This window comes from Heteronotia binoei, chromosome 7 (assembly GCF_032191835.1).
Source record: "Heteronotia binoei isolate CCM8104 ecotype False Entrance Well chromosome 7, APGP_CSIRO_Hbin_v1, whole genome shotgun sequence".
NCBI lineage: Eukaryota > Metazoa > Chordata > Lepidosauria > Squamata > Gekkonidae > Heteronotia > Heteronotia binoei.
The window spans coordinates 43,435,998-43,454,731 of NC_083229.1; the positions used below are offsets into that span (position 1 = coordinate 43,435,998).

General features: G+C 44.0%; 1 protein-coding gene across 1 annotated transcript in view; it reads right to left on the minus strand.

Moving 5' to 3' along the window:
• Positions 1 to 467: 467 nt before the first annotated feature.
• LRRC69 (leucine rich repeat containing 69) overlaps positions 468 to 18,734 on the minus strand; it is a 56,447-nt gene continuing 38,180 nt past the window's right edge. Inside the window, exons 7-8 of the mRNA XM_060243518.1 lie at positions 5,242 to 5,421; positions 468 to 1,205 (exon numbers count right to left, since the gene is read on the minus strand). Coding sequence (XP_060099501.1) covers positions 1,095 to 1,205; positions 5,242 to 5,421 — 291 coding nt within the window. The 3' untranslated portion in view covers positions 468 to 1,094. The remainder of the gene's footprint in view (positions 1,206 to 5,241; positions 5,422 to 18,734) is intronic.

Below are 18,734 nucleotides of genomic sequence, written 5' to 3' on the forward strand. Positions count from 1 at the left end.
AAATTATGTCAAATATATACTGATGCATATACTGCTAACATGCATATTTATTTATTGAATATTTAGCTTGCATGTTGAATCACTCATAGGTAGAGGCTTTTTGTAAACAGAGACATATAAAGTGTCTGTTCTTTAGGCAAGCACATGGTCTCACTTACACTGAAAACTGAAATAACTCTCACTCAGTTTAGATTAGAACCTACATAATCTTGTTATGTAAACACTGGAGTCAACCCACATGCTTATATTTAGGAACAAGTTTAAATAATAGACCTGTTTTCTGTAGCGTGATTTACATGGGAATGGGAATACAAGTGGTAAATTACAAGGCATTGCAGCAGAGAAACATTTAAATTAAAACACTGACAGGAATCAAAAAGGGAAACTTTGATAGTAAAAATGAAGGGGGGGGGGAGAACCCAAATCAAAAATTCACCTGATACCGTTTCCTTGTGGAATGCCCCCCCCCCTCAATGTTTTCATGTCACACAGCCTGTTTATAATCAGAGCTCTTGGAGCAAAGAAACCCTTCTTAAAATATGTCACCTTTTTTTTCTTTTATAAAACACTCCAACACATTTTCTCCTGAGTTGAAAATTCTGCATGCCAATTGCTAAAGCCAAGTTATAAACTTCTAGAACGCAGGATTTATAATGGAAATCAAGGACTATGTAATCGCCAGACACATGTTAAAGTATTCTGTTGCCATTTTAAGGCCTGACCTTAGATTTGGGGAAGGGGGTGTATGTCATCAGAATTTCATGCTAGGCAAGATAGATCTTAACAGGGAAGCCAAAGCAACCACAGTAACACAGGTTAGTTAGAGTTTACATTATAAAACTTTACCTCATTGCTAAGCAATGTCATTAGCTTGAGTCATCCATTTTCAGAAATACAATCAAGTCTGCCAAAACACATTGCCAGCCTTGCACAGCTGTAGAGAACAATTTCTGCCCACTAGATCACTTCTCTGCAACCATTACTTCAACTTAACTGTGTATTTCAAAGTAATATTGATACAGGCTTAAATTCAGTTCTTAAAAATGCCTCAATGGTTTTGATGATTGAGGCCTTGTGTGCATTTGCTGCTTGCTCTAAGGCACGGCAATTCCATAGAGTCCATCATCATGGTGGTTAAAGCATTTGTAAGAGCACAGCAGTATCCTGACAGGTAAGAGGTGCAAGTTTCTGCTGGTCTTCATTCGCTTTAGAGAAAGAAAAAGGGAAATATTTTAATACATAACAATTACAGCATATTACAGCTCAAACTCTGCACTATGAACTTATGTTTGTGTCTGAACTGAAGCCTCCTCATGAATCTCCCTCACAGCAATCAGTGTAGTGAACAATTCCTGACACCTGCCTGGGCTTACCCAAAGTGAACAGCAGAGTGCAAATAGAAATTATGCTTAAAAAGAAAAGGGACTTTTTAGACCTTAAGGGTGCCTTTTTAGACCTTAAGGGTGCCTTTGACTGTCCCTAGAGATCTCGCCAGATCACATCATGTTGAATCTGTCTTCACAGATACAAAAGTGCCTTGCTCTTCAGTAAAAAAACAAAACAAAAACTGGTTCAGAGTTCTAGAGGACAGCTGTGACTTTGACACAAAGATCTTCTCTTTCCTGTATTTGTTCACCAAATTACTGAGCACAATGCAATGGTCTAAGGTTGATTTTCCCTGGCAGAATCCAACTTGCTCTGGCCCTAAAATTTGCTGCTCTAATATCCATTACTTTTGTATCTGTGAAGACAGATCCAAAACAATGTAATTTGGTGAGGAAAATAGGCCAACAGGAGTCCAGGAAAAACTAATTTATTGAACTATTCAAAAAAAATAATAATTGGAGAAGCTGCAGAGTGAAACTGAGACTTAAGATGTCATACCCTGATGATATGCTAGAAAACAGTGTCAGATTTGTCACTTCAGCACAGACCTTAGAACGAGTAGCAAGCAGTTGCCCTTTTAGAGACCTCCCCCAGGGCAAACACCAGATTCTGTTATGAAGTGTAGTCCCAGTTTTGTGTGGGAATTCTGTTCAAAGTTCTACTATCTTGTGTCCTCTGTGCACAGGCTAAACTGCAGCCATTCCTCATAAAAATAGCAGAGGTATGTAACCTCTGTGCCTTCTTTCTGGGTCCACTTGAAGTGTGACATTGAAAATGCATTTAGTACATTACTAGATTTTAGTTCTTACTTGTGGTGGTATCCTATCAAAATCCGTGCATAGGCATAGGTAGTGAGTTGTTTATTTTTATCTGGAAAACCTATGTGCACTTCTCCAGACATGTGCCTGAGGTGGTTTACACCATACTCACATTAAGTGCTGGGTTTGTGGAGTCCAGCAGAATCATCACAGAATTAAAAGGAATCCTAGGGATCTTCTAGACCAGGGGTCCCCAACCCCCGGGCCGTGGACCAGTACCGGTCCGTGGCCTGTTAGCAACTGGGTCATGAGTTGTATAATTATTTCATTATATATTACAATGTAGAAATAATAATAATAATACATTGGATTTATATCCTGCCATCCACTCCAAATTTCTCAGTCTCATAGCAGCTCACAATCTCCTTTACCTTCCTCCCCCACAACAGGCACCCTGTGAGGTGGGTGGGGCTGAGAGAGCTCTCCCACAAGCTGCCCTTTCAAGGAAAACTCCTGCGAGAGCTATGACTGACCCAAGATCATTCTAGCATTTGCAAGTGGAGGAGTGGGGAATCAAACCCAGTTTTCCCAGATAAGAATCCGTGCATTTAACCACCACATCAAACTAACAGAAATATAAAGTGCACAATTATATTATCCCAAAAGCATTGCGCCCCCCCCTCCCCCAGTCCATGGGAAAATTGTTTTCCACAAAAACAGTCCCTGGTGCCAAAAAGGTTGAGGACCGCTGTTCTAGACCACTGGCTCAAAGTATCAATATCCTATGTCCAAAGCAATCCCAAAATTCCTACGGCCTTTAAAAATGCAAGAAAATGGACTCCACACTTCCTTAGGCAGTTTGTTCCATTGCCGAAGTTCTGTAAGAGAAGTTCTTAGCTTCATAGTTTGATCGGGGACATAAAGTTGAATTTTCCTAAATTTACGCTCAACACGTCACCCAATGATATGATGGATGCCATAATATCCTTTTTGCCAGATTCACTTTCAACGGCTCTGATATCAAAACTGAAGGCTTGGTGATTATGGTGTTAAATATGAATGAGGCATACCTGTCAGGCATGATATAATAGGAGACCCGGTCTAGCCCAGTCTCATCAGAACTCAAAAGCTAAGCTAGGTAAGCCCTGGTTAGTATGTGGATAGGAGACTACCAAGAAAGTCCAGAGTTAATATAGAGGCAGGCAATGGCAAACCACCTCAGAACATCTCTTGCCTTGAAAACTTTACAGGGTTGCTAGAATTCGACTGCAACTTGACAGCACTTTCCACCACCATGGTGGTAGTAAGTGTATCTGTAACTGAGAGGCAATCATGAAACCACCAAAGATAAAATTGTGATGAAAAGATATGCATATTAATAGGTTTTTGAAACCCTTTTTCTTCTAGCCTATGTTTTGTCACATCTATGCTCCTAACATATTGTAAGGATAATTAAAAATCTACAAACATTACGGTTTTCAACTGTTATAGCTTTCCACAGTAATCCCCATTCCCTGTCAGCTAGAAAGGTAGTTATTATAAATCATGAAAAAATCATACCATAATATAAATGAAACTGATGCCTGCTTTATTGGGGCTCAGCTGAATGTGTGATTGAAGGGTGTGCTGTAGTAAAATTACAATGATTTTTCCAAAATGCGGATCCTCCAAGTCAAAGTCATTTGAAGCAAGGCAGGTTCACTTTAATCTCTTTCAAAGTTAGTTTTTCATTACATTACATCATTTCATGCAAGGTTGAAAGTTCATTATGCAACATATGAGTAGTTTACTCCCTACAGTTTTAACTTTAAGAGGGACGAGGGAAAAGTTAAAAATTGCACAGCTAAAAGAAATGAAAAAATGAACTATTTGAGCCAGGCAGTGGAATTCAAGGCCTTTTACTTCTCAGCCATATTATAATCAAATGACAAATCTCAAACCAGGTTACTAGTCAGATTCTGGGAGAACTCAACTTTAGATGACAATCAGAATAGCTAAGAAACCATGAGCAGGCCTGTAGATTCAGAGATTCCTAGGACTACTGCTGACTTCTAAACCTACATGCTCACACTGACTTGGGTCAAGTGCTAATTTCCACTGACAGAAGGCATTTGCATCAGCAGAAAAGGACTTCCCTGTCTTTCCCCACCTGCTGCAGCCCAAAATGCCATCCCCTGCAATGCTGCTCTTAAGGGACAAGGAACAGCCAGAACCAGAATGAGTGGGCTGTCAGAGCTCTGCAGAGGGAGGGAAGAACTTATGAAGTCTTGCTCCAGTGATGGAAATTCCTGGTGAAAATCACACACATACACCTTTTCAGTTCGCAGAAAATCTTCACTGGATTTAAGCCATTATCTACAACCCAACAGTGGCCGTATAATATTTGGCTTAAAATATATGGAAATATAAGCAAATATATGAAATATATATTAAAATATATGACGATGTAAGTAGCCCCGAGGCACAGAGTGGTAAAGCTGCAATACTGCAGTCTGAGCTCTCTGCTCATGATCTGAGTTCGATCCTGGTGGAAGGTGGGTTCAGGTAGCCAGCTCAAGGTTAACTCAGCCTTCCATCCTTCCAAGGTTGGTAAAATGAGTACCCAGCTTGCTGGGGGGAAAGTGTAGATGACTGGGAAAGGCAACGGCAAACTACCCCGTAAAAAAGTCTGTGAAAACGTGAAAGCAACGTCCCCCCAAAGTCAGAAACGACTGGTGCTTGCACAGGGGACCTTTCCTTTTTACTGGGCATGTAAGAAAAAGCCCAAAAATGAATGCAACCATTCCTGGCCTCTCTTTCATGAATTGCCTAATTCACAGAATAAGCAATATAAAGGAGACCTGGGGTGATTACGTGACTACAGAATTAGAGAGATGCCCCAGGGTCACAAACCTTTTAGGTATTTAACATCTCTAGTTAGGAACAACAGTAAAGTTTCAAAACACACTATAACAAAGAAATTCACAATCAGCAAAGTAATACAATTTGTAGTATAACATAATGCAGTAACACGATACAATTGCAGGTTGCTCTTAACAGACAGAAATCAAATTAGTCCAAAAGGAGTTGCCTCTTGTGAGTCTCTCACTTGTTTTACCTGCTTTACATTTACAAACTGCACGCATTCTAGCCACATATTCAGAAAACCATATCCACATTGAGCACATTCTTGTTGCTGAGAAAGAATTTTTTCTGCCTCTGTGTTCTGCTTGATTGCTCTGTGTAAAAAAAGGTTGTTGCTTTTCAGTTGAGCAAGAATAAATCTTGCTGTTATTTCCTGTTTTGTTGTAAGAGAAAACAGAATACCGTGTTACTGAAAATACAGCAAACTCAAAATGAATACTTCTTATTCCAATACTAAATATACTTCTACAGCAACCACCAGTTAAGAACATAAGAACATCTCAGAGAGGCCTGAGAGGAGCAGAACAGAGCAGAGCAGCTCTGAAAGGCTGAGACAGATGGAGAAGTTGCTAAGAATTTCTGTGTTTTGAAAGACTTCATTCTGAGGCTTGGGTGACTGCTGAAAAGGCTGAGTTGTGATAGCTGGGGAACTGCTGTATGTTTGGGTGAGTGGGCTAAAGGTGAAAGTGACTGATTGATTGATTGATTGAGAGTAATTGTTGATGATTGCTTAGGAGTGGTCTACTCCACCCTCTTTGCATTTTAAGCTGCGCCTTGCCAAAGGCTGAGCACATCTCAGAGAGGCCTGAGAGGAGCAGAACAGAGCAGAGCAGCTCTGAAAGGCTGAGACAGCTGGAGAAGTTGCTAAGAATTTCTGTGTTTTGAAAGACTTCATTCTGAGGCTTGGGTGACTGCTGAAAAGGCTGAGTTGTGATAGCTGGGGAACTGCTGTATGTTTGGGTGAGTGGGCTAAAGGTGAAAGTGATTGATTGATTGATTGATTGAGAGTAATTGTTGATGATTGCTTAGGAGTGGTCTACTCCACCCTCTTTGCATTTTAAGCTGCGCCTTGCCAAAGGCTGAGCACATCTCAGAGAGGCCTGAGAGGAGCAGAACAGAGCAGAGCAGCTCTGAAAGGCTGAGACAGCTGGAGAAGTTGCTAAGAATTTCTGTGTTTTGAAAGACTTCATTCTGAGGCTTGGGTGACTGCTGAAAAGGCTGAGTTGTGATAGCTGGGGAACTGCTGCATGTTTGGGTGAGTGGGCTAAAGGTGAAAGTGACTGATTGATTGATTGAGAGTAATTGTTGATGATTGCTTAGGAGTGGTCTACTCCACCCTCTTTGCATTTTAAGCTGCGCCTTGCCAAAGGCTGAGCACATCTCAGAGAGGCCTGAGAGGAGCAGAACAGAGCAGAGCAGCTCTGAAAGGCTGAGACAGCTGGAGAAGTTGCTAAGAATTTCTGTGTTTTGAAAGACTTCATTCTGAGGCTTGGGTGACTGCTGAAAAGGCTGAGTTGTGATAGCTGGGGAACTGCTGTATGTTTGGGTGAGTGGGCTAAAGGTGAAAGTGACTGATTGATTGAGAGTAATTGTTGATGATTGCTTAGGAGTGGTCTACTCCACCCTCTTTGCATTTTAAGCTGTGCCTTGCCAAAGGCACGAGCCTTTGGCGTGAGCCGAAGGGCGAGAGCTAAAGGGCTCTTGGCCTGTGGCTCTTTGCCTGGGGGCTTCCTAAGGACCGGGAACCCAGATCCCTGATTTCCTTGTTCTCCCAATAAGGTAAGTTGACCTTCCAGAAGGGGAGCCACGCAAACAACAGCATTTAAAGAGGACTGTATATTTTATATATATATATATATATATATATATATATATATATATATATATATATATATATATATATATATATATATATATATATATATATCATGAAGGTAGAATGCCAACGGGGGGGGGGGCTTTCCAGTGTTTTGCACTGAGTGTCACATGTATGACTATCTGCCCACAGGACAGTAGTCTTGGGTGTGTGCTCGATGCAAGGAGCTCCTGGTCCTCAGGGAACGGGTTCGTGCCCTTGAGGCCGAGGTGACTGCCCTGGAGAAGCAGAGACAGTCAGTTAGGCAATTGGGGAAGACTCTCGGGGGCGTATTAGATGAGCCCCACTCTGAACGTGGCAGCCCCGTTGCTGCCAGAGAGCGTGAGGGTCGAGAGGGAACAGGGCACCTTGCTGAGGACAAGGGGAATGTGCCCTCAGAAGGGACCTCTTCTTCGGTTGGTGAGCAGGTATCCTTTCGCGCCAAGGAACCATCCCTGGGCAGGGGGAGAAGGGGGGTCTTGGTAGTTGGTGATTCGATCCTTAGGCAAGTAGACAGCTGGGTGGCAAAACCGCGTATTGACCGTATGGTGACTTGCCTGCCTGGTGCGAAGGTAGCGGACATTACACGTGTAGTAGATAGGCTAATAGACAGTGCTGGGGAGGAGCCTGTGGTTGTGGTGCATGTTGGCACCAACGATGTGGGGAAATGCAGTCGTGAGGTCCTGGAGGAAAAATTTAGGCTGCTAGGTGGGAGACTTAAGGCCAGGACCTCCAAGGTGGCCTTCTCGGAAGTGCTACCTGTTCCACGTGCAGGGCAGGAGAGACAGGCGCAAATTAGAAGTCTCAATGTGTGGATGAGACGATGGTGTAAGGAGGAAGGGTTTAAGTTTGTTAGGCACTGGGATGCTTTCTGGAACAAGCGGGAGCTGTACAAAAGAGACGGTATCCACTTGTCTCCGGATGGAACCAGGCTGCTGGCGCTTAAAATCAAAAAGGTGGCAGAGCAGTTTTTAAACTAAATCTTGGGGGAAAGCCGACAGGAGATGGAATGTCTCTGGTTCGGGAGGACTCATCTCAAAGAGATGAAGGGTTGGCTTCTATTTTTCTACCGAGTAACGGATCAGAGTTGTCCACTGTGATGGTGACAAACAGTATGGACTGTCTGCCAGAGTCTCGAGGCGGCAGGACAGAGGTGGTGGGCCTAGCTTGCCTGGGAAATTATAAATGTTTGTATGCAAATGCTAGAAGTGTCCGAAGTAAAATTGGTGAATTGGAATGTTTAGTGTTGGGAGAAAACATAGACATTGTGGGAATTTTAGAAACTTGGTGGAATGAGGAGAATCAGTGGGACACGGTGATTCCTGGATATAAGTTATATCGGAAGGATAGGGAGGGAAGGGTTGGAGGTGGGGTGGCTCTGTATGTCAGAGAGGATATACGGTCCAGTAAGACTGAGGTCAGAGAATTAGATTCCCTTTTAGAAATGCTTTGGGTTGAAATAGAGGGCCCAAAAGGAAATTTAACTATGGGAGTTTGTTATCGCCCACCAAATCAAAAGAGAGAGGACGATTATAATATGATGGAAGGATTAAAGATAGCGTCTAAACGTAAAAACTGTGTCGTAATAGGTGATTTTAACTACCCGCAGATTGATTGGGTCAATATGTGTTCTGGTCGAGAGAAAGAGATTGAGTTTCTTGATGCTCTCAATGACTGTGCTATGGAGCAGATGGTCTCAGAACCTACCAGAGGTGGGGCGATCCTGGATCTGGTCCTAAGTAATGCCCAAGACTTAGTGAGAGACGTAAAAGTGGTTGCGCCGCTTGGGAACAGTGACCATAATGTTATTGATTTCACCGTATGTATAAATAGGGATTTGCCCAAAAAGACCGCCACAACCACATTTAACTTTAAAAGGGGTAAATTCTCTGAGATGAGGAGGCATGTGAGGAGGAAACTGAAAGGAAAGGTAAATACGGTCAAAACCCTTGGGGAAGCCTGGAGACTATTTAAAACTATAATCCTAGAAGCTCAGATAAAATACATACCACAAGTTAGGAAAGGCACAAACAGGTATAAGAAGAGGCCAGCATGGTTAACAAACAAAGTAATGGAAGCTGTAAAAGGTAAGAAGGACTCCTTTAAGCGGTGGAAAACCAGTCCAAGTGAGATTAATAAAAGGGAACACAGGCAGTGGCAAATCAAATGCAAGACTGTGATCAGGCAGGCAAAAAGGGACTATGAGGAGCATATTGCAAAAAACATAAAGACCAACAATAAAAATTTCTTCAAATATATTAGAAGTAGGAAACCAGCCAGGGAAGCAGTGGGGCCCTTGGATGACCATGGGGTAAAAGGATTACTGAAGGAGGATGGGGAAATGGCTGAGAAGCTGAATGCATTTTTTGCCTCCGTCTTCACCGTGGAAGATGAGAAGTGTTTGCCCGCCCCAGAACCACTAATATTGGAAGGGGTGTTGAAAGACCTGAGTCAGATTGAGGTGACAAAAGAGGAGGTCCTACAACTGATAGACAAATTAAAAACTAATAAGTCACTGGGTCCGGATGGCATACATCCGAGAGTTCTGAAAGAACTCAAAGTTGAACTTGTGGATCTTCTAACAAAAATCTGTAATCTTTCATTGAAATCTGCCTCTGTTCCTGAGGACTGGAAGGTAGCAAATGTCACCCCCATCTTTAAAAAGGGTTCCAGAGGAGATCCAGGAAATTACAGGCCAGTCAGTCTGACTTCAATACCGGGAAAGTTGGTAGAAAGCATTATCAAGGACAGAATGAGTAGGCACATTGATGAACACAGGTTATTGAGGAAGACTCAGCATGGGTTCTGTAAGGGAAGATCTTGCCTCACTAACCTGTTACATTTCTTTGAGGGGGTAAACAAACTTGTGGACAAAGGAGACCCGATAGATGTTGTTTACCTTGACTTCCAGAAAGCTTTTGATAAAGTTCCTCATCAAAGGCTCCTTAGAAAGCTTGAGAGTCATGGAGTAAAAGGACAGGTCCTCTTGTGGATCAAAAACTGGCTGAGTAATAGGAAGCAGAGAGTGAGTATAAATGGGCAGTCTTCGCAGTGGAGGACGGTAAGCAGTGGGGTGCCGCAGGGCTCGGTACTGGGTCCCATGCTCTTTAACTTGTTCATAAATGATTTAGAGTTGGGAGTGAGCAGTGAAGTGGCCAAATTTGCGGATGACACTAAATTGTTCAGGGTGGTGAGAACCAGAGAGGATTGTGAGGAACTCCAAAGGGATCTGTTGAGGCTGGGTGAGTGGGCGTCAACGTGGCAGATGCGGTTCAATGTGGCCAAGTGCAAAGTAATGCACATTGGGGCCAAGAATCCCAGCTACAAATACAAGTTGATGGGGTGTGAACTGGCAGAGACTGACCAAGAGAGAGATCTTGGGGTCACGGTAGATAACTCACTGAAAATGTCAAGACAGTGTGCGATTGCAATAAAAAAGGCCAACGCCATGCTGGGAATTATTAGGAAGGGAATTGAAAACAAATCAGCCAGTATCATAATGCCCCTGTATAAATCGATGGTGTGGTCTCATTTGGAGTACTGTGTGCAGTTCTGGTCGCCGCACCTCAAAAAGGATATTATAGCATTGGAGAAAGTTCAGAAAAGGGCAACTAGAATGATTAAAGGGCTGGAACACCTTCCTTATGAAGAAAGGTTGAAACGCTTAGGGCTCTTTAGCTTGGAGAAACGTCGACTGAGGGGTGACATGATAGAGGTTTACAAGATAATGCATGGGATGGAGAAAGTAGAGAAAGTACTTTTCTCCCTTTCTCACAATACGAGAACTCGTGGGCATTCGATGAAATTGCTGAGCAGACAGGTTAAAACGGATAAAAGGAAGTACTTCTTCACCCAAAGGGTGATTAACATGTGGAATTCACTGCCACAGGAGGTGGTGGCGGCCACAAGCATGGCCACCTTCAAGAGGGGGTTAGATAAAAATATGGAGCAGAGGTCCATCAGTGGCTATTAGCCACAGTGTGTATGTGTGTGTGTGTATATATATATATATATATATATATATATATATATACACACACACACACACACACACACACACACACACACATACATATATATATATATATATATATATATATATATATATATATATATATATTTGGCCGCTGTGTGACACAGAATGTTGGACTGGATGGGCCATTGGCCTGATCTAACATGGCTTCTCTTATGTTCTTATGAAGCAGTAGAACAATGTACAAGAATCCATACAGTAATCCAAAAAGAGACAGGATTCTTACTAGAGTTCATGGAGTTTTCCTTATACTTAATTTTTTGTGTGTAGGCAGTGATTATGATCTCAGCTATCTACCCAGTGTGAAAACCTGAAGGAAAAATATACATGTGTATGACCATCATGTAGGTAGCCTGCTGAAAAGCCTAGGAAAGGTATAGAAGAATTGAGATAGATTTGCTGCTACATACTAGAATGAATTCCAAAAAATGGCTGTATTTGATATGGACATGCCTTTATTTGTTAACTAACGAGAACAAAAAAGGCCCATTATTCTTTTTAAAAAAACATATTTGATTGATAAAATAAGACGTTAATGCAGTTAAGATACTTTAGAAAATAATTGTTCTATTAAGTGTATTGTACACATTTTTTTTCCAAGTGTTGCTCAGCCTAGACTGTGGTTTCCTATGTTCTGGTAACCTCCAGGTGAGGCTGGAGATCTCCCAGAATTGCAACTGAGAAAATGTCTGCATGGGAGGGTGGACTCTATGGCTTTATATATTACTGAGGTCCCTCCCCAAATCCTGCCATTCCAGGCTCCACCCCACAAATCTCCAGGAATCTTCCAATCCTGAGTTGTCAACCGTAGGAAAACTAACAACATTCATTAATACCTGTTAATATTTGCTATTCAGACACCTGCCTATCTGGTTTCAAGCAGAGTTCTGAATCATTTAAGAGAGTTAATTAAGATAAACTAATGGAGGACATTTCCAGTTAGGAGAGTAATAAAGGTCTTGCAACAGGAAAGGTTTTTCCTGATAGGTCTGTCTTTTCTCAGTGTCTCTGTCAGTTGTTAGCTGCATACATTTTCCTCTTTCTAGTGCTTATCTCACTTTATGTCCTTTTCTCCCTGAGTTTTCTGAGAGCACTGTCATGGGAAGTTATTTTTTCATTCACTTAAAAACTGAAGCAAATCCAAGAGCATGATTCCATCAGATCTCCCCTTCCCAGCCCTTTGCTGCCTCTTAGCTCCTACCCCCTCACTCACAACAGAAGAATTCCACCCATTCAGCCACCTTCTGCCATTTCCTCTAGGGGTGTGCATTCGATTCAGCCGAACCTAAGAAACCTCCGAATCACCCTTGATTTGGAAATATATGGCTCCGGATACTTTCGAATCCAATTGGAATTCTCCATATACTTCCAAATCAATATTCGGAAGTGTACGGAAGTCCATAGAAAAGGCGGGAAAGGAGCTTCTGCAGACTCAGGGGAGCTGCTTGCCTCCTTTCCTGCCTTTGGAATCTTTTTCCCGCCTCTCCCATAGCCTCCCTGGGATCAGGGAGGGAAAGGGAGAGGAGCCCCTGTCAAGTCTGATGTTTCAATAACGAGTCCTTGTTGATAAAAGTAGCAAGTTTATTGTAACATATTGCAAGACTGGTCGACAGAGATTGAGAGAACTGGCGAGCATATACAGAGGGCAAACATTTAAGGTGCAGATCAGAGGAATTCCTACGGGGGGGCCTCCTAAGCGAGCATATTCACACATCGTTGTTACTTTATCGTTCTCAGGCCTGGCTGGCCTTGGGCACTTCCTTGGTACCCATTATCTTTGAGAAGGCACAGTAATCTTTTTCTCATAGCTAGTTGCAGAGCTTGGCTACATAACAAAGGGAAGGAGGGGGGAAGGAGAGGTTGAGCTAGCAGCACTTGAATACAGTATGGCTTTTACCCAGGAGTCATTTCCTGAACCAAAGTTTGAACCAGAGTTGAAAATCTATGCTAGTAAAACATAACTCAGACTTGACAGCCCCAGCAGCCAATCCAAAGCATGCATTTGCAAAATGCATTGCAAATGCATGCTTTGCAGGGCTGTTGTGTAGCTGTTGGCTGGGCTAATCCCCCAGCCATCAGCAACGTTGTTGTTCTTTTGTTTACTTGGGTATCCAAGTAAACAGTGTTCTCTGGCCAATCACAGAGCAGTGGTATTTTTTGAAACTGCTCTGTGTAGGGCCAGAGAACTTTTTTAAGGAGTCTGCCTGGCTGGACTCCATTCCATTGCTGCTGTGTTGGTGTTGGTGTGTGAGAGAGATTGTGCTGCACTGACCCTTGGCCTCAGCTGCTGCTGCTCTCTCTCAGCCTTGCCTGACCTGCCTGGAGAAGAGAAGACATCTAAAGGTAAGACAGTCTTGGGGTTCTTGTTTTTATTTTAGTTAGTAAAAGGATTTAAGACTCAGAGTCCCTTTACTTATCCAGATTTGGGTGGGTGGGTACTGGGTAGCTTATTTGGGGTTAGGGGGTTCTGATGGGGGTGGGGGCCTGGGGTGGGGGGTTGCCAATTTGCCTATATCTTACTTTAGTGAGAGGACTTTTAAAAGTGCAATGTCCTTTTACTTTTCCTGATTTGGGTGGCTTAGATTTCTTGGGGTTAGGGTGAAGGTTTTTTGGGGGGGGAGGGGTTGGTAAACTTCCTGTATTGTTAAAAGTCAAGTTTTTTACTGTTTTAAAAGGATTCTGTGTTTGATTTGTTGCTGCTGTGTTTGATTTGTGCTGCTGTTGTTCCTTTTCTCTTCTGGTTCTGGTTCTTGGGAGAGGGCTGTTTGGCCTAATTTTCATTGCTAAAAAGGTCACTTTTTTAACAGTTGAGTTTCTTGGCCTTTTCTCATTGATTTGGATCTGTTGCTGTTGGTTTTGCATCATGTCCTGTTGTCCCTTTTCCTGGTTCTGGTTTTTTTTTGGGGGGGGGGGAGGGGTGTGGTTGACTGATTTGGCCTGAGGTTTTTTATTGTTGAAAAGGTCACTTTTTAACAGTTGAGTTTCTTGGCCTTTTCTCAGTGATCTGTTTGGATCTGTTGCTGTTGGTTTTGCAGCTGTCCTGTTGTCCCTTTTCCTGGTTCTGGTTTTTTGTTGTGTGTGTGTGTTAAAAGTTAAGTTTCTTTCTGTCACATTTTGGTTTTTTTAAATGACTCTGGTTGGTATGGAGGTTGGTGTGTGGGCTGGGTCACTTTCATGTTTTTATAGAGTTATTTTTGGAGTCTGAGGGTGCTTTCCGTTTGGCTAGGGCCATTAAATAGGCTGCCCCACTAATAAGGGTGTTTTTAGGTATTGTTTTTTTTGAAATTTAAAAAAAAACTAATCCAGTTTAGGGCTTTATCTTCTTTCAAAATTCAACTAGGCCAGATAGGGGCGATTTAAAAAGATTTTAGGTTTCTCATAAAAGGCAGCGTGACTACTAGGCCACATCAAGCTCCCTTTTAAAGAGACTAGGGTTGCAGTACATCTTGCTTTCAGCCACTGAAAGCCGGTGCATCCTTAGATTTCCATAGGGTAAACCACAGCTTCTCTCTAGTTATACAGGACACCTGATTTCTAGTTTGCAAGAAAATACGGTTTGTCCAAGGATCTAGTTAGGAGAAGTTTAACTAGGAGGATATAACAAGGATTGCCTTCATCTCAAGGTAGCCTTTTAAAAACTGTAGCCAAGTAGAGGCAGGATCACCTAGTCTCCTAAACTTTACCAGACTACTACTACCCCAACCCAAAGAAGGACAGGTTAGGGACCATAAGAACATAAGAGAAGCCATGTTGGATCAGGCCAATGGCCATCCAGTCCAACACTCTGTATCACACAGTGGCCAAAATACAAACACACACACAAACAGAGTGGCTAATAGCCTCTGCTCCATATTTTTATCCAATCCCCTCTTGAAGCTGGCTATGCTTGTAGCTGCCACCACCTCCTGTGGCAGTGAATTCCACATGTTAATCACCCTTTGAGTGAAGAAGTACTTCCTTTTATCCGTTTTAACCTGATTGCTCAGTAATTTCATTGAATGACCACAAGTTCTTGTATTGTGAGAAAGGGAGAAAAGGTCTTCTTTCTCTACTTTCTCCATCCCATGCATAATCTTGTAAACCTCTATCATGCCACCCCGCAGTCGACGTTTCTCCAAGCTAAAGAGCTCCAAGCGTTTTAACCTTTCTTCATAGGGAAAGTGTTCCAGACCTTTAATCATTGCCCTTTTCTGGACTTTTTTGAGGTGCGGTGACCAGAATTATACACAGTATTCCAAATGAGACCGCACCATCAATTTATACAGGGGCATTATGATACTGGCTGATTTGTTTTCAGTTCCCTTCCTAATAATTCCCAGCATGGCATTGGCCTTTTTTATTGCAATCGCACACTGTCTTGACATTTTCAGTGAGTTATCTACCGTGACCCCAAGATCTCTCTCTTGGTCAGTCTCTACCAGTACACACCCCATCAACTTGTATTTGTAGCTGGGAATCTTGGCCCCAATGTGCCTTACTTTGCACTTGGCCACGTTGAACCTCATCTGCCACGATGATGCCCACCCACCCAGCCTCAACAGATCCCTTTGGAGTGCCTCACAATCCTCTATGGTTCTCACCACCCTGAACAATTTATTGTCATCTGCAAACTTGGCCACTTCGCTGCTCACTCCCAACTCCAGATCATTAATGAACAAATGAAGGAGCATGGGACCCAGTACTGAGCCATGCAGCACCCCACTGCTTACCGTCCTCCACTGTGAAGACTGCCCATTTATACTCCCTCTCTGCTTGCAATTAATTAGCCAGTTTTTGATCCACAAGAGAACTTGTCCTTTTACTCCATGACTCTCGAGCTTACTAAGGAGCCTTTGATGAGGAACTTTATCAAAAGCTTCCTGGAAGTCAAGGTAAACAACATCTATGGGTCCCCTTTGTCCACATGTTTGTTCACTCCCTCAAAGAACTGTAACAGGTTAGTGAGGCAAGATCTTTCCTTACAGAACCCATGCTGAGTATTCCTCAATAACTTGTGTTCATCAATGTGCCTACTCATTCTGTCCTTGATAATGGTTTCTACCAACTTTCCCGGTATTGAAGTCAGACTGACTGGCCTGTAATTTCCTGGATCTCCTCTGGAACCCTTTTTAAAGATGGGGGTGACATTTGCTACCTTCCAGTCCTCAGGAATGGAGGCAGATTTCAATGAAATATTACATATTTTTGTCAGGAGATCCACAAGTTCAACTTTGAGTTTTTTCAGAACTCTTGGATGTATGCCATCTGGACCTGGTGACTTATTAGTTTTTAATTCGTCAATCAGTTGTAGGACCTCCTCTCTTGTCACCTCAATCTGACTCAGGTCTTTCAACACCCCTTCCAAAATTAGTGGAAGGACCAAAAGAACAAGCAAACAAGTTTTGGTGGAAGGGTTTTTAAAAAGGTCAGGGCACCTATTGGTTCAGGGTACAGTGTAGAGAGTTAGGTTTGTAAAAAAAAAACTCCACTCTCAGTTCAGGTTGTGTGAGACTGGCCAAGGGTGACATGAGTGGCAGGCAGCAGAAGAGGGGCCCAGGGGGCAAGGCCAAGGAGAAGACTAGAGGGGTGGAGAGAAGGGGGAGGGGGAGGATCCAGTTTCTCCCTCCACTTGTTCGTAGGGCCACTCCACAGCTGCCTTCCAGCATTCTGACCTCTGGCCAGAGTGTGATGAAGAAGTCCCGCCTTTCATCGAGGCTGCTGCTGGGGCGCCCTAAGCAGAGGTGCCATTAGGTGCTAGCACTGAGCAGGAGTCTGCTGCTCGGGCAGTCTCTCCTCCAGCTGATGTCACTCAGCCTCAGCAGCCCTCCTTGGAGATGAGCTTTGGGGACAGTTTTCTGTCCAAAACGATCACCTTAAGAAGGGTGCATAGTGTTGTGCAGGAGCTGGAGGAGAAGCTGGTTGAGGAGGACCAGCCCCCTTCTTTGGTTCCAACAGGCACCAGCAGTCCTCCAGGGGATGGCCAGGAGGGGAGGCCACATAGGGTGGAGGGGGAAGAAATAGAGACACACGAGGTGCCTCCATCTCCACCCACTTCCCCCTGCCGGCCAGCCCCTCCTGCCGCCCCGAGACATGATGTGTCTGCCCTGAACACCTCACAGGAGGTGGCTCCGGACACTCAAGCTGCCGGTCAGCTGCCGGTCACAAATGATTGGCAGCGCACCCCCACCCCCCACCCCTCATCCATCCCCAAACCAAAAGTGAATGCTGGTTTAAAATCTGCAAAACAATCCAAATTTCCCCAGTCCCCATCCACACATGCCTAGTAATACTGGAAGGGCCATTGTAGCCCCCAACTGTAACCGACAGCACCCACAGGCCCAGCCAGGATAACCCAGTTTTTTTTTTCAGGGGCAGGAGGAAGAAAGAGGAAGGTGCCAGTGATGATGACAGGCAGCCAGCAGCCATACCAATGCTGAGGTCCCTCTAATGGGACAGTGATAGCTGGTGTGTTGCTGCTGATCTGAGAGAGAAGGAATGGTTCCCTTCCTCTCACACAATCTGAAGCCCTCCCAGTGATCTTCCTCATTTGGGGTGCAACTCTGGCTCGCCTCCTCGTGGTGCACCCTGGGTAACACAAAAGAACCTGGACCAGCCAACCATCCATCACTCAAGGTATGTCTAAATGCTTCTTGCTTTGTGTCAGATACAGAATGATGTGGAGCTAGGTGTGGTCCACCGCTTCTCTTGTTTGAGAGTTGTATTGTTTGGGGCAGGGCTGGAGAGCTGGCATCTGTAGATTGTGTGTTCTGTGGCAGGGAAGCTGGCATCTGGGTGAGAGACGCAGAACCAGCATGCTTGTTGTGCTTGGCCAGCTCTCCCTGCACTGTTTGGGGCAGGGCTGGAGAGCTGGCATCTGTAGATTGTGTGTTCTGTGGCAGGGAAGCTGGCATCTGGGTGAGAGACCCAGAACCAGCATTCTTGTTGTGCTTGGTCAGCTCTCCCCGTGTTGTTTAGGGCAGAGCTGGAGAGCTGGTATCTGGTTTTGCTGCAGCCAGGTCTGCAGAGCAGACCTTTAGCAGATTGTGTTTTGTGTGGCAGTGACTTTGGCAACTGGGTTCATATTGGTTCCAGGCCAGCAGGGTTCATAGAGTAGATAGATGGATGTAGTGCATTTGGGTCCTATAGAGATTCTCTGGTGTGAAGTTAGGTTTGGCTTTGGGTGTCCCAGGACCCCCTGGTCCAATTTTATTTTGGCTTTGTGAGTTTTGTGTGGGACAGTGCCCTGAAGCTGCACAGCAGTTTGGGGGGCTCTCCTCAAAATCCCCTGCTCCCCAGAGCCACTTTTCCCACGACAATTACAGTGGAGGAAGTGGCTCTAACAGGTTTTTTCTCACCATTGGGAACAGTGCTCCTTTTGGGATGCCCACAGATGGGTGCAGTCTTTTTGGGCCAGGGGGGTTGCATGCGGGTGAGTCCCCTGAAGCTGCCCTGCAGTTTTGGGGCCTCTCCCTCAAAGCCCCCTCTGGCCAGAGCCACTTTCCCCACAGCAATTATAGTGGAGGAAGTGGCTATCGCAGCGCCAGCTTCACGGCCTTACTGGATCTCTAAATTTCAGTCTCTTCGGGGTATTTTACTTGTTTAGATGGATGGGACCACAGCAGCTTTGTATTTTTCCTCACACAATATAGGCTCACGAGAACTTGAACTTAAAACCACAGATTTATTGTTACAAACAGTCTTAAACTGGGGATATGGGATATATTTACACAGGCTTAATCTTTTGTTTCAGGCTTCACGATTACTTTTACTTTCTTGAGTCTTGCACAGTTACACAGTCCACCTTTAACTCACTCTCCCA